Source organism: Marmota monax, unplaced genomic scaffold (genome assembly GCF_021218885.2).
Source record: "Marmota monax isolate L192 unplaced genomic scaffold, Marmota_monax_Labrador192_F-V1.1 WCK01_AAM20220418_F8-fsc00170, whole genome shotgun sequence".
In the NCBI taxonomy this organism is placed as follows: Eukaryota; Metazoa; Chordata; class Mammalia; order Rodentia; family Sciuridae; genus Marmota; species Marmota monax.
The window spans coordinates 2,563,803-2,587,512 of record NW_026692395.1 but is presented as its reverse complement, the minus strand read 5'-3'; the positions used below and the strand labels follow the sequence as shown (position 1 = coordinate 2,587,512).

General features: G+C 38.0%; 1 protein-coding gene across 1 annotated transcript in view; it reads right to left on the bottom strand.

Moving 5' to 3' along the window:
• The window catches only part of Ccnb3 (cyclin B3), a 41,728-nt gene extending 18,376 nt beyond the window's left edge, over window positions 1-23,352 (bottom strand). The window contains exons 1-6 of the mRNA XM_046442587.1: window positions 23,276-23,352; window positions 18,745-18,856; window positions 16,271-16,357; window positions 10,388-10,518; window positions 2,520-5,526; window positions 1,171-1,266 (exon numbers count right to left, since the gene is read on the bottom strand). Of these exons, the coding sequence (XP_046298543.1) occupies window positions 1,171-1,266; window positions 2,520-5,526; window positions 10,388-10,518; window positions 16,271-16,357; window positions 18,745-18,840 (3,417 nt within the window). The 5' untranslated portion in view covers window positions 18,841-18,856; window positions 23,276-23,352. The remainder of the gene's footprint in view (window positions 1-1,170; window positions 1,267-2,519; window positions 5,527-10,387; window positions 10,519-16,270; window positions 16,358-18,744; window positions 18,857-23,275) is intronic.
• Between the last annotated feature and the right edge of the window lie 358 nt (window positions 23,353-23,710).

The following is a 23,710-nucleotide window of genomic DNA, read 5'->3' as shown; positions in this document are numbered from 1 at the left end:
CCAGGATGAATAAGGACTATTATTCCACCTGTGGCTATAGATGAATGCTAAAAAGAGTCTGTCCCTTTTTGCAAGCCAGTCTAAATCATAATACCATGCTACGTAGAACAGTATGTCTCAAAATTTTATATATGCACTACTTGAGGATCTGGAAGAACTTCAGATTCTGATTTAGAAGGTCTGGGGTGGGGCTAAGTTTCTGCATTTATAACAAGATTTAAGATTCCAAGTGAAACTGATACTTCTGAGCCAAGGTTCACATGTTTAGAAAAGCAAAATTGTCTCTTACTTTCCCTAAGGTATAGATAGTTCCTGACTACCAGTGGTTAACTTAATAAATTTCAATTTGATGATGGTCACCAGGGGAAATAATCTATACTCCATAGAGATCTGTATGTCTCAGCTACGATGCTTCAATTCATGATGGGTTTATCTGGATATAACCCCCCTCATGATTCAAGGAGTATGAGATATATTAGAAAAAGCATGGATTCTGAAGTCAGATAATTAATTGTTCTCTACCTATAGAGAAGATAAGATATTCACCTACTAAAAATTCTAGGTGGTTAATAATCTTGATCTTGTCCAGTCCCTTGAGAGAGACAGAAGAAATCTGGAATTGATAAATATTAGTAGTAAAGGAGACTGGCAGATTTCAAAAGAAAAAGAAAACTGCACCAGATTAGAGAGCTACAAAAAGCTGTGATCTAAACAAACAAAAAAAAAGTTGTATTCTTAAATTCAATGCCAGAAACATACACAGAAGAAGGAGATTTCTAAAAGCAACTACCCAGAAATAAACTACTTGATCAATTTTGTGTCTGAGAATATCTCCTTCATACCTAGAACAGCATGATTATGGTCTTCAAGGTAATCAGACTTTAGTCCCTGTCCCAGCTCTACTACAAGCTAATAGTAAGACTCTGGGCAGTTTCCTCTAAATGTAAAAGGGAGATAGTAATACCATCTATCATGAAATTAATGGGAGAATTAAACAAGATAATGTCTATAAATCTCTAAACACAGTTTCCAACTCATAGTAAGCTACCAATAGATACTAGTTGCTATTATTGTTGTTTTCATCATTATTATTCCCTTCCCTGTCAACTTGTAGGCTAAAGGAGGAAATGAGGACTAGAAATCATTGCCCACCCCCAGATACCTACATACCTCTCTCTTTTTCAAGTAACTGAAGATATCCTTGGCATATATTGAATTGAAACATGGATCGCTGTGGTCCTTGTCAATATCTTCTGGTATGGTCATCTATTTAGAAATCACCAAAAGGATATATTGGAAGAAGAAGAGAAAGTCCAAGAAAATCTTAGCTCATACACATCAAGGATGACTCCTTTCTCCCCACTGACTTCTTATGCTAAGTTCCTCAAGCCTCATGTGTCCTGGGCTATAACAGAGAACCTCTTGGCCCCCTAATACTCATACTGTCCAGTGATCCAGAAATGCCTAATATACGAATATCATGCCCTAGGAACAAGGTATGCTTTTTACAAGAATACTCAATTCTCTAATAAAGGCATCTTATTTTATTATTTTAGCTATATCACCTGCCTTCTTAAGTTCCTTTTATGGCCAATTATTCTTAGTAGCCTTTTCCTTCCTTCTACATATTTTTCCAGAATGTTTTGCCCATATGAGGGTTATTTCTCCTACTGGATGCTAAATCTCATCGCTTCATTCTTCTACTTTACAACATGGAGACCATCTTCCTTGGGATATGTCCCTGTGAATTCTGCTCATATTTGACTGAAGTCCACTGTAATGCTGATTAAAATTACTAAGAAAGGTAATTTCCTGAATGAAATTGGCTAAACACTATTGCAAAGTCCAAATATATAGGACAATATTCCAGATGCTTTTGGATTTAAATACTTTCTGATTGCCTAGGTCTATCACTATGACAATCAGAAGTCAAGATATTCTACAAGGCCGTGGTGGCACATGCCTGTAATCCCAGTAGCTTGGAGACTGAGGCAGGAGAATTATGAGTTCAAAGCCAGCCTCAACAATTTAGCGAGGTCCTGAGCAACTTGTTGAGACCCTGTCTTAAATTTAAAATATATATGTATAAAGGGCTGGGAATATGGCTCAGTTGTTAAGTGCCCCTGTGTTCAATCCCTGGTACAAAACAAAATATTCTAGCTATAAGGCCAGCAACAAAAGAAAAATATCAAAGAGCCTAGTAACTTCAAGCTATGAAAAATAAGGTGATTCTGCATCACCTATCATTAAATAAAACTAGAAGTAAACTCCCAAAATATCCCCCTCTCCCGAAGTAGAAGGTACTCCTATAAATTACTACATACAGTTCAATTCCTTAGGAAAGCAAATAAGAAGAAACCTCTTTGGGGCTATGGGTATAGCTCCTTGCAGAACACATTCTTTGCATATGCAAGGCTCTGTTTCAATCTCCCCAGCAGCAAATTCAACAAAAATCTCTTTTCTAGGAGCTACAAAAATACAGAGAACACATCATCGAATTTAAGAAGAAAGATAAATACCTCCTTTTCTATGCTCTCACTCTGAGATGAAAAAGGTCCTTTGGAATCAGGTTCACATTCACTGGACTGGCTGGTGGTACTGTACTGTGCATTGCACATGTTGGCAGCACTGGATTTGTCTGTACTGGATTCAAGGGTAGTGCTAGATACACATGGGTCGTTCTTAATATCAAGGGTCAAGAATGTTTTGGAAAAAGTGTCTTCCTTGTGAGTAGGATTTTCTTCCAAAGCCAAAGGATCTTTAAAGGAGAACTCCTTCCCAGTGATGGGTTTCTCATCCAAGTCTAATATCTCCTTGAAAAGGAATATCTCCTTTGTGGTAGTTTTCTCCTGCATGGCTAATGGCTCTTTCTCCACGTTGGACTTCTCCTGAATGACTAATGTCTCTTCAGGTATGGTCACCTTCTGAATGTTGAGCTTCTCCTGCAAGGCCCAGAGCTCTTTCAGGGCAGCCTCCATCTCAGCACTGGGATTCTCCTGCAAGGCCAATGGTTCCATGAAAAGGCCTCCCCCACCAACTGTGGGTTTCTGTTGCTCCTCGATGCTGGGTTTCTCGTGGAAAGCCAAAGCTTCCTTGAAGTGAGCTCCTGTGTCCATGGTATTCTGCTTCTTAATGGTGGAATTCCTCGGCAAGATCAATGGCTTCTTGAGTACAGTCTCCTTCTCAATGCTGGGATTCTCCTGTATGACCAAGGGCTCCTCCAAGAGGATCTCTTTCTCTATGTTCAGAAACTCCTGCAAGATCATTGGCTGATTAATAATGAACTTCTCATCACTAGTAATGTTCTCATGCAAAGCCAACTGCCCCTGAGCATCAAGCTTCATTAAAGATAATTGCCCCTCTATGCTTGGTACTTCCTCAGTGGAGGGCTCTTTCTCCAAATTGGAGAGCTTATTGAAAAGGGACTTCTCTTCACTGATGCTTTTTTCCTGCAAAGCCAACAGCTTCTCTGGGGAGTCTTCTTTGGTACTGGTCTTCTCTTGCAAAACCAAAGCTTTCTGAAAAAGGGACTCATCTTCACTGGTAGGCTTAAAATGCAAAGAATGTGGCTCCTGAAAGAGGAATTTCTTCTCAGTGATAAGCTTCTCCTTCAAAGTTGCTGGATCCTTACTATCTGATTTTTCTTCAGTGGTGATCTCCTGAAAGAATGATGGTTGCTTTAAGAGGGACACTTCCTGCTGAGTGGTATGCTTCTTTTTCAGTGAAGATGGCTCCTGGGAGAACTTCTCTTCAGTTGTAGGCTTCTTCTTTAAAGGCAACAGCTTCTTATAGAGTGATGACTTTTCAGATGTGGTCTTCTGCAAGACCAATGGATTCTTTACCAGGAACACCTTCCCATGAGTGGTTTCCTTCTTTTTTAAAGACAATGGTATCTTAGAAAGGACTGTCTCTTCAGCTGTAGGCTTCTTCCTAAGTGACACTGGCTTCACATAGAAGGAATTACTTTCTTTATCAATTATATCCTGCCAGTCTGACAGTTCTTTCCAGAAGGGCACTGAGTAAGTGGTACCCTTTTTTTTCTCTAAAGACACATTTTCTTCTTTAAAGGACAATGGCTCCTTAACCAGAGACTTCTCTTCAGAAGTAACCATTTGCAATACTAGTGGCTTCTTCATGTGGGACACTGTCCCTTGAGTGGTGGGCTGCTGCTTCTTTAAAGACAAAGGATTTTTGGAAAGGGTTGCTTTCTCAATGGTATGTTCCTTTGGAAAACCCACAGCTTCCTCAAGAAGTGATTCCTCCTTAGTGGGAGACTTTTGGGGAGTCAATGGCTCCTTAGTGAGTGACTTCCTCCCCAAGGTTACTGTCTGAGGCTTCAAGCAGGAGATCACCCCCTGAGTATTAAACTTCTTATTCAAAGGTGATGGCTTCTTTGTGTATGTTGTCTGCTTAATAATATGCTTCTTCTTATAAGAAACTAGCTCCATAAAAGATTTATCTTCATGGTTCCTATTCTCCTGCAATGGCCGTGGCTTCTTCAAGAATCCCACCACCTCTTGAGTCGTGTGCTTCTCCTGCAGCGTAGATGACTCCCAGGAGAGAGACTCCTGTTCAGTGGTAGGCATCTTTCTAAAGGGTGATGGCTTTGTGATGAGTGACTTCTCTCCAGAGGTTACCTTCTGCAGTACTAATGGTTTCTTCGAATATGATATCTTCCCTTGAGTAATGCATTTCCTGTTTGAAAAAGTCTCCTCAGTGGTAGGCTTCTCCTTAAAAGTTGATGACTCCTTGAAGAAGGACTCTTCTTCCAAGTCTATCTTCTCCCACAAGGTCAATGATGTCTTCGAGATGGACACCTCTCGTTCGGTGGCAGGCTTTTCTTGCAGTGTAGATGACTTCCAAAAAACAGACACCTTCTCAGAAGCAGACTTTCTCTTAAAGGACAGTGGCTCCTTAGAGAGTGACTTCTCTTCAGAGGTGACCTTCTGCAAAACTAGTGGCTTCATCACATTGGAGATCCTCCCCTTTGTGGCATGCTGCTGCTTCTTTAGGGTTAATTGCTTCTTAGTGGGAGATGACTTCTCAGTTTTAGCTTTCTTCCGAAAACTTATTGGCTCCATATCAAAAACTTTGTCATCATCATTGTTGTCCTGGGAAGTCCACAACTCCTCCCAATAAGACTTCTTCCCCTGATGTGTGCATGTCTTCTTCTTTAAGGATAATGTCTTCTCACTGATGGCAGTCTCTTCAACTTTATGCTTCTTCCCCAAAGTCACTGTCTCTATAACAAACTCATCATCACTGTCAGTCTGCTCCTGCAAGGATAGTGACTGCTTTAATAGAGGCATCTCCTCATGATTTCTGCACTTCTTCATTGACATCTTGTTGATGTTTGTCTCCTCAGTAGTTGTTTTCTCTTTTAAAACTAATGACTTATTGATGAGGGATGCCTCTTCGGTAGCTGGTGTTTTGAAGTTGGAGGATATGTCTACAATGAGTGTTTTCTCCATAATATTTAGCACTGAGGTGGTAGAAGCTGTTACTGGTGAGATTTCCAACTTATACCTGCAAAGCAAACAATGTCTGAGTAAGAAGAATATAGTTCTTGCAGTCCTCACCTACCATCTCATTTTGTTGCTACATGAATTAAGGTCTGGAAGAAGAAAGGGCTTCAATCCCAAGAGACAAAGTAGAGGGTAAAAAATAATGGGAACCATATTAAATCAAGTAAGCAGCATACTATATAGTTTCTATGCCTAGGTCCCTACACTGTTTTACAATTTCCCCCTGAAATCCATTTTATGCTGTCTCTCATATGATTTATTACTTTTATTTTATACAACGACTTTTGTTATAATACTTATCACATTGTATGAGTTATCTGCTTATGTATCAGTCTTCCTCACCAGCTGCAATTATTTGTCTTTGTCTATTAGCACCGAACATCTGGTAAAACACAGGCTCAAATTAATATTGTTTGGAGGCTAATGAGAGAGGCAGGGTTGTAATTAATTTTGGTGGGATCTAATCACATTCCCTTCACCTTGGGTTATTCAAAAGACACTTTCCCAATGAAAGTAATAAAAAGAGACCAAAATAGAAATTTGTCACATGTGTCAGTGCAAAGCTTTGTTCTGAATAGCATTTTATGACCAATTAGAGTGCCTAACCTAGTGTGACCAAATCACTGGAAGACTAGAAATCAGAATAAAAAAGAGTGATAATTAAAGGTAAATAAAATCTCTGAGCAGGGGGAATATCTGCCTCTAAAGATTAGATCTCATATAACTCCACTTATATGAAATATTCAGAATAAATACATCCATAAATATATATCAATAACAGAAAGTAGATTAATGGTTACTGAGGCTGGGATCAGGAGTTGGAGAGGGGGACTGGAAAAGGAAAGGGACTCTTAATAGGGTTGGGGTATTTTTGATGGTAATAAAATACAAAATCAGATAGTGGTAATAGCTATAGAACTCCAGAAATGTAATTTAAAAACACTGTATTGTAAAAATTAATTGAGCAATTTAAATAAAATTGCCTCAAAAGTTTTACCAGACAAGACAGGTTCCAGGTCCTTCCTAATGAGAACTTTTAGAGGCAATATTCAAATAGTCTAGCTATGATAGGAACATCCATGCTTATTGGAAACAGATTGCCTGAATTCAAATCCTGGCTCCTCCACTTATGACCTGGGTTACACTGGGCAAGTTTAACTCTCTGTATTTCAGTTTTTCCACCTATAAAATGGGGATCATAATAATGTCCCCCTCATAGACTTGTTGTGACTATCTGACAAATTAATATGCTTAAAACACTTACAGAAATGATATAAATAATTTCATGCCAATAAGTTAGATAATTTAGATGCAATGGACAAATTCCTAGGAAGATGCAAACTACCAAATCCTATTAAGGAAGAAATTTAAAAATCTGAATAGACCTGTAATAAGTAAAAACACTGAATAATAATCAAAAACCTATCCTCAAAGAAAACTCCAGGAATAGATGGCTTCAATGGTGAATTCTATAAAATATTTAAAGAATTAATACCAGTTCTTCATGAAGATACCCTAAACCACAAAGATATCACAAGAAAACTAAAGATCAATACCTCTTATGACTAGAGATGTAGAAATCCACAACAAAATACTAACAAGTCAAACCCAGCAATGTATAAAGGGTTAAGAAACCTTAATCCAGTAGGACTTAACCCAGGAATACAAGCTTAGTTTAACATCCAAAATTCAATTCATGTACTATAATACACCAATGGAATAAAAAAAAATTGATCATTATCATTACATTAAGAAAAATCATGACAAAATCCCAGCCTTTCATAATAAAAAGCACCCAACAAACTAGGATTAGGAAGGAAATTCCATAAACTAATAAAGGCATATACAAAAAAATACAAAAGATAACATCATGGTTAATGGTGATACAATATCCCCCCCCCCATGATGAGGAAAAAGATAAGGAGGCCCAACTCTGACACTCTTTTATTCAGCACTGTACCAAAGGTTCTAACTAGGGCAATAAGGCAAGAAAGCTGGGAGCAGTGGCACACACCTGTAATCCCAGTGACTTTGGTGGTCAGATAGGAGGATCACAAGTTCAAGGCCAGCCTTAACATTTTAATGAGACTCTAAGCAACTTAAAGAGACCCTATCACAAAATATAAATAAATAAATAGAGTTAGGGATATTCTTCATTGGTAAAGTACCCCTGGGTTAAATTCCCAGTACCATTTTTTTATACCCAGGATTGAACCCAGAGGCACTTAACCATTGAACTACATTCCCAGCCCTTTTTATTTTTTATTTAGATACAGGATCTCACTAAGTTGCTTAGGGCCTCACCAAGTTGCTGAGGCTGGCTTTGAACTTGCAATCTTCCTGCCTCAGTGTTCTGAACCATTGGGATTATAGGTGTGCACCACCATAGCTGGCTCCAAATTTTTTTTTAATAAATGAGGCAACAAAATTCTACACAAAGACATCCCTATTGGAAATGAATAAGTAAAATTGTCTGTGTCAGCAAATGACAATGATTTTATATAGAGAAAAGCCTAAGGAATTCCTCCACACACACACACACACACACAAAAAAAAAAACACTATTAGAATAAATAATTTAATCAATAATCTGTGCGTCACCATACTTGTAATGATCTGTCTGAAAATGAAATTAAAGGAAAAAATCCAATTATGGTAATATCAATAATAATGAAATGCTAGAAACAAATTTAATAAAACACATGTAAAACTTTCACTCTGAAAACTATTTAAAATGTTGGAATAAAGATCTAGATAAATAGAAAGACATTATATGTTCATGGATTAGAAGACTTAGAATTGTTAAGATGGCAGTATTTGCCAAGTTGATTTACAGATATAAGGCAATTTCTACAAGAATCCTAGCTGACTTATTTGTAGAATTTGACAGGCTGAACCTAAAATTTATGTGGAATTGCTAGGCACTCAGAATGGTGAAAACAATCTTTAAAAAGAAAAAGGTTTGGAGGATGTGTTAGTCAGTTTTTCGTCATTGTGACCAAAATACCTGACAAGAACAACTTGGAGAAGGAAAAGTTTTATTTTGGGTTCACAGCTTCAGAAGTTCAGTCGATGTTAGGTGACTCTATCACTCTGGGTATGAGGTGAGGCAGAACATCATGAAAGAAGGGCATTGTAGATGAAAGCTGCTCAGCTTATGGCAGCCTGGGAGGAGAGAGAGAGAGGAAGGGGCTAAGGACATATATAGTCCAAATCTGCACCCCCAGCCTAGTTCCTCCAGCCACACCCCACCTGCCTATAGTTACCATTCAATAGCCCATTCAGCTATCAATAGATTAATCTAGTGATAAGATCAGAGCCCTAATCATATCCTAATAGCTCCATCTCTGAACCTTGTTGCATTGAGAATTATGCTTTCAACACACAAGCTTCTGGGGGGACATTTCAGATCCAAGCCATAACACAGGATTCACAATTCCCAATTTCAAAATGTACTACAAAGGTACAGTTATCCAGACAGTGTGGTACTGGCATAATGATAGGTAATGACAGACATATAGGTCAGTGGAATAAAACTGAGAGTCCAGATATAAACCCTTATATTTATATTGAATTGTTTTGACAAGTATGCCAATACAAGAGGAAAAAGATTAATCTTCTCAAGACTGGGTAAAGTAAATATCTCCATGCAAAACAATGAAGTTAGACCCCTAACCAACAACAAAGATTAACTAAAAATAAATCAAATATCCAATTAAGAGCCAGCATCAGGTCAAATATACATGTAAACCCAACCTCAGAATTACATTTCAGCAGGAAACCAAGTAGGTATAAATGCTAATTTTCTGGTTTGATTTCTTTCTTCTGGGCAATTAGCAAAGAGTTCTATGCACACAGCAGGTTAATTTTCTGGAGTTCCTAACCTTTTCTTTTTTGTTTTTTGTAGAGTACTAGGGATTGAACTCAGAGGTGTACTTTATCATTGAGCCATATCCCCAAGCCCTTTTTATATTTTATTTTGAGGCAGGGTCTTGCTAAGTTGCTTAGGCCCTCACTAAGTGCCAAGACTGACCTTGAACTTGAGATTCTACTGTCTCAGCCTCTTAAGTCTCTAGATTACAGCTGTGCACCACCACACTCAGCTCCCAACCTTTATATCCTACTCACAGGAACCTATGCATAGCCCTGCATAGTCATTTACCTAATCTATTCAAATGCAAATTGGAATAAGAAATTCTAAAGAAGTAATTCCCACTAGAATAAAGAGAGAATACAGAAAGGTGTCACTCTCTACTTTCTAAGTCTTTTTCCAGTAAGAGTGGGCTGGGGATATGGCTCAGTTTTGGAGTGTTGCTTAGCATTCATAAGGCCCTGGGTTTGATCCCCAGCACCACAAAGAAAAGTTTTCTCAGAAGCAAATTATTTTTCCCATCTTAGATGGGCAATGCTCATCTCTGCTTGTCCAGCATGTAAACAGTTATCTGTAACAGTTGGAAGACACATGGATTTGGCCCATGGAGATAGTAATTCCTCTTAAGTGACAAGGGGCAAAGCTTCTGATGAGATAACTGGTGAACTATCAGTCACATGCTGAGAGTCCTTGAAATGTTAAGTTGCCTCCTCACTCCCTTGCACAGACCAGCTCAAACAGAGACTGAATTACCAAAATAGAGAAAAGATTAACATAAGGTCTTTTGGAAAATTCTCAATAACAACAGTGGATCTTTCAAAAGCACACACACCATGAAAGAGGAGAGAGAAGTGGCCTGTAACTCTTCAGCATTCAGGGTAAATGTGCTAGTCACCACTGTGGCTCACTAAACATGTTTTTAGGGAAGACAAAAGGATGTCACACACTTTTCTTTACCATCAAAAACAATACCATCTGAGTCACCTCTTACCTTTTCATTTTCATCTCCTTGTGTTTAGCAGATCTGTAAACACACCTATTCTTGCTTATATTCTTGAAAACATCTTTTACAATCTCCTTATTGGCTTCCTTCTTGGACTGTGCAGGTTGACTTTGAGAAGCCTATAAAAAATGGGAGGAGCAGACCAGAAATTGAAGAGAACCACGACTTACCCAATAAGTGATTCTTATAAGAAAGTCTGGACCCACATCTCCATCCTGAACAACTGTGTGTTCCCAGGAGTGATAATCCAAATATCTTACAACCAATAACAGTGGAAGCCAGCAGAAAAAAAAATCAGTATAAAGTACTAGTATATATTAGCTAAGTAGAACCCTAAATGCTGCTATTCCATGGAATATGAGATATAATTTTGATCACCATGCCAGGCATACTGACTGGCAAATAACTGAAAAGAATTTTTGTTAATATCACATTCTACTTTGACCTGAAAAGATGTTCAAAGGAGAAAAATGGAATATGACTGGCTTTTCTGTCTGGATATGCCAAGACCAATGAATTTGGGGGGATAGACCTCTAACACAACACTACCTGTGATAAAACTATCCTGTCTCATTTAGTGACGTTTATTTAACATGGGATTCACAAGAGTTTGACCAGACTCTAATCCTGACAAACTCTATTAAACAATATGAAAAATTATGGAATTACGAATAATGTCAGGAAAAATAAACTTAAAAATTACAGTTTGAAATGAAATAAATGAACTTAATTTGAATAAATACGATAATCACATTAAAGGAAAAAGGAAGAGAAAACCAAAGTCAAGAAAAAAACAATTCAATTATATACCCTCAAAGTATATATTCTCAGTCAGGATGGTTTGTGGAGAATGGATGTAACAAATAAATCTGAAACTTTTCAGTGGGCTATCTTTATTACAGAGGTATAAATGAAATAATGTTGAAACTCTTGGTTATATTACAGTATTGATTAAACATGTTAATATTCTTAGAAACTCAGGTTACTGTAAAAGAAGGAATATACAAATATGAATCAGGGAATACAAAAATCTGTGTATTAGAATTAGAGTTGTGAAAATTCATGAATTCTCAAAGTAAGTATGTGTCTGTATATTGGTTGTATATCTGTATATATATATAGCTATACATGTGCTTAAATACACTTATTTGTGGGTTTGTGTGTTATTTCAGTTTTTTCACCTCTGTGACCAAAAGACCTGACAAGAATAACAAACAGAAGGAAAAGTTAATTTACGGCCCATATTTTCAGAGGTCTCCTCAGTTCCACAAAAGTTTGACTGTGTTACTCTGGGCCCAAGGTAAGGCAGAACATCATGGCAGAAAGGTGTGGAAGAGAAGAGCAGCTCAGGACATGACAATCAGGAAGCAGATAGAAAGCTCTGCTCACCAGGGACAAACTATAACCCCCAAAGGCATGCCCCCAGTGACCTACCTCCTCTACCTACACCTTTCTTGCCTATAGTTACAGCCCAATTAATCCATATCAGTAGATTAATGCACTGATTGTTAAAGCTCTCATAACTCAATCATTTTACCTATAAACTTCCTTGCATTGTCTCACAATGAGCTTTTAGGGGACACCATATATCCAAACCATAACATGTGTACAGAAATTTCTTACCTCTGTCTTCTGGAAGAGCAGAAAAAGCAAATATCCCAGTAACACACGTAGTACTGAGACCTTGGTATCTAATACCACTTCCATTGAGAGAAACCAGAACTCTTTGGAGAAATGGTTTGCTATAGGGCTGGGGACAGAGTTGGAGTAAGATGAGCTTGGAACATCTTGTTTATGTTAGAAAGAAAATGCTCAAAAAATATTGAAAGCATGTCACAAGGACAGAGTAATAAAATTGCAAGGACTCCTATTGGAAAAATCTAAAACAATTTGAGCAATAAAATAAAGTATAGTGAACAATGAACCACTGAAAACAACAGGAATTGATGAGCCCACACCAATAATTACAGGGGAGAAGGGAAGGCTCAAGCTTGTAGCAGAATGCCAGGGAAAGACTGGTAAATGAGGAGTGAGTGCTGGAGTAAGAAAAATCATAATAAAGATTAATTTAGGCAGAAATCATCAAGGATGGTGTCCCACCTAGGGGACATTTTGATGAAGAGCAGATTATTTGCAAGCTCTTAAGAATATGTCCTACAGACTACTTATTAGTTGCAAGAGGAAAAAAATAAACAATAATTATGCAGGAGAGAAATCAGGCAACAGCTTAACCAGGTGATCAAAATAACATTAGCAGCTGGTCACAGTAGCACATGCCTAGAATTGCAGCTACCCGGAAGTATAAGGCAGGGGAATTACAAGTTTGAGGCCAACCTCAGCAATGTAGAAAGACCCTATCTCAAATAAAAAAAAAGGGGGGCTTGGGATGTAGCTCAATTGGTAGAGCACCCCTGGGTCCAATTCCCAATACCACAAAAATAAATAAATAAGTAAATAAATAACATTACCAATGAAAGGCCAATAGGCAGCATGTGCTTAAGATGTGATTCTACGAGGACAGTACATCACCTGCACAACATTTTAGCCAACACTGTATAACATCAATCTAATCACAAGAAAAATAATCTGACAAATACAAAATGAGGACTGCTCTTTTTTTGAAGAGGGGAGTTGGGTGTGACTGTATCTTTCATAAGTGGTAATATTATTAAAGAACAAGGCTATGGAAATGTCCCAGATAAGAGGCTAAAAACACAAAGTAATGTAATATGTGATCCTAGACTGGATCCTTTACTGGAGGGGGAAAATGTCATCAAGGATATTTATAGGCCAACTGACAAAACTGGAATATGGATGACTGATTACATAAAAGTGCTGTATCATGTAAATGTATAACTATAGTGCTATTCAATATGAATATAAATTTATCAATATGAATTGATAACTGTTCTGTGGTTGTATAAGACAATTTACCTATTCTTAGGAAATAAAGACTTAAGTCATTAGGGATAAAGGGCCTTGTTCCCCACTCTTTGCCTCCTACGAGGAAGTCCTAGAGTGTATAGGGTAATGTATAGGGATGTTTGTTGCACTATTTTTTTATTTCTACAACACTGTAAATTTAAATTTATTTCCAAATGAACAGTAGAAAAAAAGAGTGCTTCTGTATGATTAGATCATAATAAGCAACTACAAATCAGTAGGAAATTCTTTCTTAATACCTCAGGTTATCCACCTCTGGCTTCATTTCCCACTGACAAATACAAAATGAGGACTGCTCTTTTTTTGAAGAGGGGAGTTTTCATTTAATTTCACCTAGAGTTTTACAAAGTACTCATATGTGCAATCAAGATTCAGAATGAGATAGTAGGTGCATTTTTGGCAGAAGAGAGGTGGAGACCCTAACCCCCAAGGTGGAACCCTTCTATCTGCCATATGTGCAGATTCAAAGCATTGTTACTTTCAGACCTAAGCTTAAGGGGACCTTTACCTATACTTCTTCATAATATGAAACGAGAGAATAGAGATGAAAATCCTATTGTCACAAAACCATTTAGGCAAATGGTTTATAGATATAGGCCCCATCTCCTTGTCTACTAGCTTAGCACCAGTTCTAACGTATCAAAAATTCTTCCCATGCTAAAAATGATAAAGGAGATGGAAAGAAAAACTCAGTTTATTAAAGAATCAAAACAGATCAATTCTAGTTGTCAGGCCAGGACCTGACTATAGCAAATGTTGAAAAGATGACAGAGATAGGGACATGGAAATCTAGTACTATTGAAAGGAAGAAGCAAATTACCAGATAGGGAATCCCTAAAACTCACAGCCCTCAAACCTAAAATTGATAAGTTCAGACATCTGTAGACTCTAGACCCTAGGAATAGCTTAGGTACATTATATTGGTGGAACTTTCTGTGGAAAGCACCAAAGATCATTCAAGGTGACCAAAACAATCTTTAGAACTTTAGCCAGGTGTGGTGGCACATGATAGAAGAGAAATGGGCTTACTGAGCTTCTGGAAAGCTACAGGCAGAGATGCTGCTTTGGGATGCCCTGTTCCCCACTTTCTGCCCCCTATAAGGAAGTCCTGCATATCTACATGGATTTCCTATTATTGGTACAATTCGTTTGTGTCTGTTATTTCTGAATGGTGAAATAAACATCATGGGAAAAAGGACTGAGACTTGGCAAGAATGTTGGTCTCTCACATGCTTTGAGACTACTATGATCTGAATAGCTGTGCCTGCACCTCAACTCATATGTTGAAACCTAATCCCCAATGTGGTAATATTAGGAGATGGGGCCTTTTGGGCAGTGATTAAGTCATGAGAGGAGAGCTCTCATGAATGGGACTAGTATCCTTATAAAAGAGGCCTAAAGAAGCTTGATTTCCCCACTGGCTTGTGAGGACAGAGCTAGAAAACATCGATCATGAAAAATGAATACTTTACCAGATAACAAATTCACCAGCACCCTGAGTTTGGATTTCCCAGTCTCTAAAACTGTGAGCAATAAATTTTTGTTGTATAAACAACAGGTTACCCAGCTTAAGGTATTTTGTTATAGTAGCCTAAATGGACAAAGACACCTTGGACAGTTCCACTGCATTCCTCCATGGGCTCTGCAGGTAAACGAAAGTTACAAAAAAAGATGGACTGCATCTGTGGCTACCTTATTTCAATCAAGTTTCTAGATGTGTGGTTAAATAAGCCATGAAAGAACCTAAATTATAGGTATATGTATGTAAGGGAGCTCTTTCTACCAACTGATAGCAAATCTGAAATTACACGGAAAGCTAACATACATGCTGAAATCTGCAGAGAAAAGACACTGCATTAGTAGAAAGGTGGTCACACTGATTCTAAATAGCAGGGATCCAAAGAAAAGAACCTTGCTAAAGCTTATCCTGTCTTGCCCAGTGAGTTAAAGCATCACCTGGTAGATACAGGTATTTTGGCAGCCATAGAAGCACTCTATTATAAGAGGCAAGAATAGTTCACCAGGTTTCTCTATAGCCTGGATGAAATAGACTTCAATGTCAATAATGATAAAGTCCTCATCTGTAAAATAGAGATGATTACAGTATCTACCTCATAGAGTTATACAAGGTTTAAGTAAGTGGATATAGGAAAAAAGTACTTAAATTATTGCCTAATAAGCACATAGTAAGCATTCAGTAGGCATCAGTTATTACTATTTTCTATGACCAAAGACTATCATTTGTCCTGATTTTATATTCAACTAACAATAGTCTATTAATCATTATTTTTGCTGGTACCTTAATAATACCAGAAGGTAGGTGACTTGGAGGTATACTGAAGAATTCAAATCAAAATTGAGATTCTAGATTTTCATAGTTGAAGACCAGATCTTTGAACTTTGGTTCTCAATGGTTCTGTGGATTCAGGAGGTATTTTTGATTGTCACTATGACTGGGATGATGCTGGAATATAATATCTGGGAGACAGATACGCTGGTTGAGGTCCAGCCTAAACAATAAAAAAAATTGTCCTGCCCAAAATATCCATAGTGCTTGAATCAATAAATACTACCATAGAATACAATGATTACACCAAAATACTTATCTCCAGAGCCTAGGAAGACAGCTGAGCCACCTCTGGACCTGAGGAAAACACAATATCCCATTGTTTTCATAGTGATCCACAATTTCATATCTGCTAATCACACTATCTGCCACGCCCAGAGAATCCTACCAATTGACCCAAATGGTTTGTATCAGTAGAAGAGCCCCTGCAGTTTGTGAAATTAGGTCATTGATTCCAAATAAAACCCGCTCTTACCATTCCAAAGAGGGTCAGTGTCTAGTAACTGGAAAGATCCTTCAAGGAAGAGGTTATATAAGGCTTGTGCAAAAATCACAGCAAAGAATTGAACTAGTATACTCACATTGGTAAGATCTTCAAAAGCTGATCTCTTTTTGACCATCCCCTGAGGTGAAAATGGAGATATTTTTGCTTGGTGATTCTCCCCCTTCTGAAAAAGAAGAGGTAAATGACATATCCAATTATGAACAGTCTCTTCAGGGACTATGGGTCATCTTCAAGGCTTAGAAAAATTCCAGAATTTCCAAGTAACTAGGGATACATATGATAAGCTGCATAAACTACAGCAAAAGAAAATTTCAGTCCTCAGAGATGCTAGTAGAATCCCAGAAGATAACTGTCACTGATGATGGAGACAAGACTGTGAAGAGACAAGGTAACCTTCAGAGTAACTCTCAGAATGGGGAAATAGCTTGATGAAGCTCATTTTTCCCCTTACTCTTTTCATAATTATGGATATCCTATCCAAGATTAACCACCACCACTCCTAGTCGTTGCTTTAATATTGGTGCTTCCTGGTAACTTAGTTCAATAATCTAACAAATATTTATGTTAAAGTAGCTGATCTAAGACATTTCTAATAAGGATAATAGTGTACATACCTAAATCCTGATTCAGAATCAGCTCTTTACTAACTGCTGACCATAGACAAATCACTTAATCTCTGAGCCTCAATTTTCTTATCAGTAAAATTAGAATGATAACCTACTTGACTAAGTACTTAAGGATCAAAAAAAGAAAATACAGTTTTTTTTAAGTTTGTATAAAGGGCTGGGGGTGTAGCTCAATGGTAGGGTGTTTTCCTAGCGTGCATATGTTCAATCCCCAGCACCATCAAAAATATTTATATAAACTATAAATGAACATAAATAGCATTTGGGGGGTTACCAGGAATTGAATTCAGGGGCACTTGACCACTAAGCCACATCCCCAGTCCTATAAAAATATGCTGTTGGGGCTGGGGATATAGCTCAGTTGGTAGAGTGTTTGCCTCACATGTACAAGGCCTTGGGTTCAATCCCCAGCACCACAAAAAAAGTATGCTGTCCAATATGATTATAAACCTCACATGGAAAGATTTATAATTTTAAGAAGAGTTTGGTTAATCAGATTAATCTTTAATAATTGTTAGTGAATATAAGGGAGAAGAAGAAGAGTGAATATTCTAGAGCAGAGGGGGTTTTCTTCCTAGGTATCCATGCAAGAAGTCAGGGCAAGCCATACTACAGGGCTCTTCTATTCCTTAACAGCTTTTGTTTAGTTAATGTCTCCTAGGTCTTAGATTTCCTTTATGAAACTCTGAGAACAACCCTACCTTCTACCTATATGAGACAGTTCTTACAATGTGAAACAGGACACTAGGATCTGACTCATTTGCTCTGTTCTCCAGGTATGCCAGTAACCATCAGTACATGGCATAGTAAGTGATCAGAAATTTAAAGAATTGGATTCATGATACAACAAACTATTCCAGCACAATGTAACATTCCTTGAAGATCTGAGAAAAATTACTTTTGTTTTCTAACTGATTAAGCTGAGAAATAAGTAAAGTATTAGTCTTTTATCTTATTCATGATAAATAATCTTAGTAGAAATTATTAGCAAAAAAAACTAAATATTATTTTCTCACAAATTAGATGAGAAATAAAATGTCAGGCTATTATCCAATTCCTACTTAGTATTACTGGTAGAAATAATCAGTACAACAGTAGAAACTGAGCCTAATAGAACTTAGATTTGCAAAAATGTGCTCCAAGAAAGTTTGGTTTGGAGAAATAACTGCCACAAAAGAAACTTAAAATGGCAGATATCCTATAAGAAAAATGGATATAGACAAAATCTTGACCAATATAACAAATCTTTCCTGATAAATTTACATGGAATAAAACTGAACCCTCTGTGAAAATCATTTTAATAAGAAAAGTGAAAATGATTAGCAAATGTTTATGTGCACTGAGAGAACTCAATCAAGAAAATTAAATTGGCCTAATTATGTTTGCTCTAGGAAATATTCTCTTGATGACAGTTCATCAGTGTCAATATAATTCTGATTAAAATATATATGTGATGATGAACATAGAACATATCAGGGTCAGAATAACAATGTCAGACTATCTTAAAGGTCAAAACATCAGAGTTAAACTGTACCCACATTCTTCAAATGTGATGCTCAACCTGTTTCTATAAAAAGCATGGTAACACATTTGCTGATATAATCTTCATACTCTTTCCAGGATGTACAGCCTCCTGGCAAGTTGCTTAGAACTTCTCAGAGAAAGAGTATAGACAACTTCACTAATGAGAAATGAATATTGTTTGGTTTTGAAAATTGTGGAGTGAGGCCTTCATGTGAATCATATATTTATGAGAAAGAACTTTCTCCCCAGGTTCTAACTTGCTGGTATTATCCAACTTTTAAGGGCTTCCAACCCTCACCACTTTCTCAGATTAATCAGAAATATTCTAAAAGATTTGGGGTAAAAATAGTACTGAGCTAATACAAAGACTATGTGAGAAAAAAAAATGACTTGTTCTAACCTTGTTGGAGAGGTCATGATCACAGGGCACAATTTTGCCAGACTGAAATTTCTTTGTTTCAGGTTTGGAGCTTTGTCGTAGTAGTGGCAGTGGCATCTTGTACAAGACAGGGCTGTAATCAGAAAGGGATTCTTTAAATCACCATTCACCAGAAACATCACAGAATTATCTGGAAACTCTTTAAAAAACTCAGTCTCTCTATAGCATCGCGAGGAGAAAACATACTTTGAAGTTGGTTAGATCTGGGATTAAATCTTGGTTCGATCACAATTAAGCTTGGGTAAGCTACTTAAAACTCCCTGGGTTTCAGTGACCTCATCTATAAAATGAAAATACGCATATCTACCTCTAAAGCGTTGTTCAAATTAAATGAGATACTCTATATAAAAAGCCCATCATAATGTCTCCCATCCTCTGGAGGCACTCAGCCTATGACTTCACCCATCATACAGGCTTATAAATACTGGGAATAAATTATATGAGAGTTTTGAGTTGAAAACAATCAAGTCCAAAGTAGCTCATATGGTCTGGAGATAAGCTGATAGATTTAATGTTCTTTAATAAGTCATGGGGTCCTGGCCACAACAGTTAATAGAGAAGACAAGCCGATGTCCACACACATTATGCATGACAGAGCAGACAGTACTCAGAGGCTGCATTTAATCAGAAGAAACTCTTATCCAATCCTAGACACCTGGTAGCAAAAAAAATTCAAAAGATGAGATAGCAGAAGAAGTGAAATTATTGAAAATCATTTCTCATAAGAATTTAACAGTCATTATAACCCAGAGGAGAGTCCTTTTCCCATCTCAGTATGAGACCCCACTTTATCTCCTTAAAGGTTCTTTTAGTTTGTGAGTCCTCAATAATGAGAGAGAGAGAGAGAGAGAGAGAGAGAGAGAGAGAGAGAGAGAGAGAGAGAGAGAGAAACAAGTAAATACATTATTATTAAAAGCAATCATTGTTTGGATACACAAGAGACCATTTCTGCTTAGATACAAATGTCCTTGCAATTCCACCCACATTCAATTTCCAAGTTCATTTAACAAAAAATAAACTTTCCTAAGAAAGACCCCCAAAGGCAATGCAACAAACTTACCACTATGTAACAGTAGCTTTAGGAAAGAGATGCAAACAGAAATAAATTGTGCAATTTACCCTTGAGGTATTTACATGCACAACTCTTAACATTAGCATAAAAATGTAGCAAATGATTTAATAAAGGCAGTTACTTCTTATGGACTGAATGTTTGTCTGCCCCCTCCAAAAAATTCATATTGATATTCTAACCACCCCCCATTTGATGGTATTAGATGGGACCTGTAGGAGGTGATTAGTTGATATGTTTATTGTTGAAGCTGTTCAGTCTGTGCATTTTGTCATGGCAGCCTGAATGAACACAGTACTATAAATAGGTAATGGAAAGTCAGGAGATGGGGAAGGCTTCATGGAGGAGATAACAGTTGATCTGGACTTAAATGACAAAGAGGTTCCCAAGTAGACTTCCAGGCAAAGAAAGCTCAAGCCCAGCAGAGCTGTTGAATATGCAGAGTTCAGTGACATCTCACTTGTCTCAGAGTACTGAATATAAAGAGTATGTTAGGGGAGGGGGACTTAGGGATGTAGCTCAGTGGTAGAACACCTGCCCAACATGTGCAAGACCTGAATTCAATCCTCGGTACCTTAAAAAAATAGGAAAAGAAAGAATATGTTGGGGCCTGGTTAGAATGAAATTGATATGCTAGGTGAGGGCCAAGCCAGTTAAGAAAGGAAGCAGTTAATAAGTGAAGTCAGCCAATCCCCGCAAAAAACAAATGCCAAATGTTTTCTCTGATATAAAGAGGTTAACTCATAGTGGGGTAGGGAGGGAGAGCATGGGAGGAATAGATGAATTCTAGATAGGGAAGAGGGGTGGGAGGGGAAGGAAGGGGGCAAGGGATTAGCAAGGATGGTGGAATGTGATGGACATCTTTATACAAAGTACATGTATGAAGACTTGAATTGGGTGTCAACATACTTTATATACAGAGATAGAAAACTTGTGGTATATATGTGTATTAAGAATTGTAACGCAAAAAAAAAACAAAGTACATGTATAAGTACATGTATAAAGGCATAAATTGGCGTGAACATACTTTATATACAGAGATATGAAAAATTATGTCCTATATGTGTAATAAGAATTGTAATGCATTCCACTGCTGTCATGTAGTTAAAAAAAAATTTAAAAAAAATTAAAAAAGAAAGGAAGCAGTTAAGACTATAGCTTGGGAGGAAACCTAAGAAAGGATGAAGGCTGATTTGGGTTTTGCTTTGGATGGAGAATATTAAATATTTTGTAGGTGAGGAAAGGCCAACACAAGTATGCCTTGACATTTTATTTCAGTTAAACATAATAAAACAATGAGATTAAGCAGAGCAGGTACAACTCTCCACTTTATAGCCCCAGATAAGTTACGTGGCTTATTACCCAAGACAAACTATTAAGCAGTATAAATTATTCAGCTCCTTCTAGGGCTCTTTGTAAAATACCATGAAGTCTCTCAGATCACATTAAAAACATTCCAAAAAAGCTAAAGGCTGTAGTGATGGGAAGTAAAACTGGCACAGGTTTTGGAGTCTGAGCAATATAACTTCTACATCAGCTAACTTAACATCTCTGATTCCTCATTTGCAAGACAACTATAATACCACTTAAAGAGGAGGCATACAGATCAAATATAAATCTGTATTACAAAGCACACATGGTAGGTATGTAATAAATAGAGCATCTTACTCTCCTATTGCCTTGGATCCAAATCTATTTTCCATCTCATCCCTCAAAACTCAGCCAAGCAACAATAAAGCAAAATTGGGTGCACCCACGCTTAACTACACTTTATGAAAACCACGATTATTATTCATGCCTTATACATTTTTTTTATGGATGACCAAAAACTCATGCTTTGAAACCTTTATCTTTCCAGGGGAAAGAATAAATCTGGAATCAACAGGCTAGAAAAACCTTAGCTGATATTACAGACTGAACCCCAGAGAAAATAAGGATATTCAGATAATGGTCAAATGCTACATTCATTGTCCTGAACTCTAATAACTTGAAGATAAATACAATGACCTATAAACTAACTTCCCTGCCATTAAGGGTAAAGAGAGGAGGAGGGGAGGACTAATACCACCAAAAACATTCTTTTATAAAAGGACATTTTCCACTTGCACCACAAACACAATCCTGAGCTTTACTTGGTCAAGAAAATTAGAATCCTTTCCCCTTTTCAGACTTTCCATCTCCCCTATATACACACTGATAATTGTTAGAGACAGTGTTGGGCATCCTAGGGCTGGTGCTGAAACCTACACAAGGCAGCAGTGAAGTTGAGCAAAATAGTCTCAAGGAAGGAGTAGCAGCTTCATTTTACATGTAAAGGCAGGTTACATACAGCAAGGCACTGGAGAGAGAACACAGCAAGGTTTCAATGAAAACAGCTGAAAGGCCAAGTGCAGAGGTGCACACCTATAATCCCAGCAGCTTTGAGGCTGAGGCAGGAGGATCACAAGTTCAAAGCCAGCCTCAGCAACTTAGCAAGAACCTGTCACAAAATAAAAAATAAAAAGGGCTGGGGATATGGCTCTGTGGTTAGGCCACCCCTCCCCAGTTTAAAAAAAAAAGTCAGCTGAAAAGAGCACTGGGCTAGGAAGGATGCATAGGGTCTAGTTCTAGCTGGGTGGCACTGGGCAACGTGGGCCTCAATTTCCTCACCTAATAAAATCAGGCAATGGGACCAGAGCTTCTTCCATATTCAAAGTGTGGTCAATGGATGTGCAACATTAGCATCACCTGGGAACCTGTCAGCAATTTAAAATTTAAAACCTCAGGCCCCAAGCTAAACCTTCCAAATCCCAAATTAACAATATGCCCAGGTGATCTGCATACTACTTAAAGTTTAAGAGGTAATGGTTTAAGGGTCCACCTCAGACGTTCTAGAATTCTAAATGGACCTTAGTGGAAGGGGCAGGGGGTGGGCAGGCAAGCCAGAACTTAAGTGTGTTGGAGACAGGATAGAAAAGAGCCAGTGGAAATAAAAGGTATAACAGAGAGGGCATGTTTCTATCCTCTCTTCATGTCCTTCAACCTGTAGTTTAAAAGACATCCTTAAAGTAATATTCTCCAAGTTAAAAATGCATCTGATCCCACAAGCACTTGTGAAATGAAATTGATCCTGCACACTTTCACTTGTGAAAGATGTTTTGTAAAAAGTACTCTGGTTCAGGCATGTATACTGGTCACTCCATCTAAAAGCTGGGACCCAGACTCCCTTGCTTTGTCATCTTACCCCCTTGTCCACACTCCTTGCCCAACCTTGTAGTAGTTTTTCAGACTGCTGAGTGATGGGAGGAGACTTTTTGTTGCTGGGACGCTGCATATCCCAGCACATGTAACAAGGGGGTGGAGTGACGCCCAAGGATCCACCGGCAGGAGTCAGGAGACAAAGTCAGACACTCCAGCTGGCAGTACAATCCCAAAGGTGCCTACCTCACACCGCGACTGAGGACAGAACAGGAGAGGCGAGGGAAATATACAGAGGTCCGTGTCTTACCGGCACGAGTCCATCTCAGCCTGGCCTGTGCTCTTTCCAATTGGCCCATAGATTTTGAAAACTGTAGCCCAAGGAGGAAGCACAGTTGTGATTGGCCAGCAGGGGGCCAATCAGCGTGCACAGCTAAGATGCTCCCTCCCACTAGCAAGGAACGGGTGGGTGCCGAGTATTTTTCAATGGAACTCTGGAGCTAAAGGACTTCGTGTTGGGGTGTGGTTTCCAGTGTAATTAGTCAGTCCAGCTAGGCTTGCCGGCGGGGAGTAATGGGTTTCACCAAAGACACGTTTACATTTAAATAATCCTCTCCGAGGAAGGCGAGAGGAGAGCAGCCAGATGGTGTCGTTTCAAACAAACTAAAACATGAATATTAA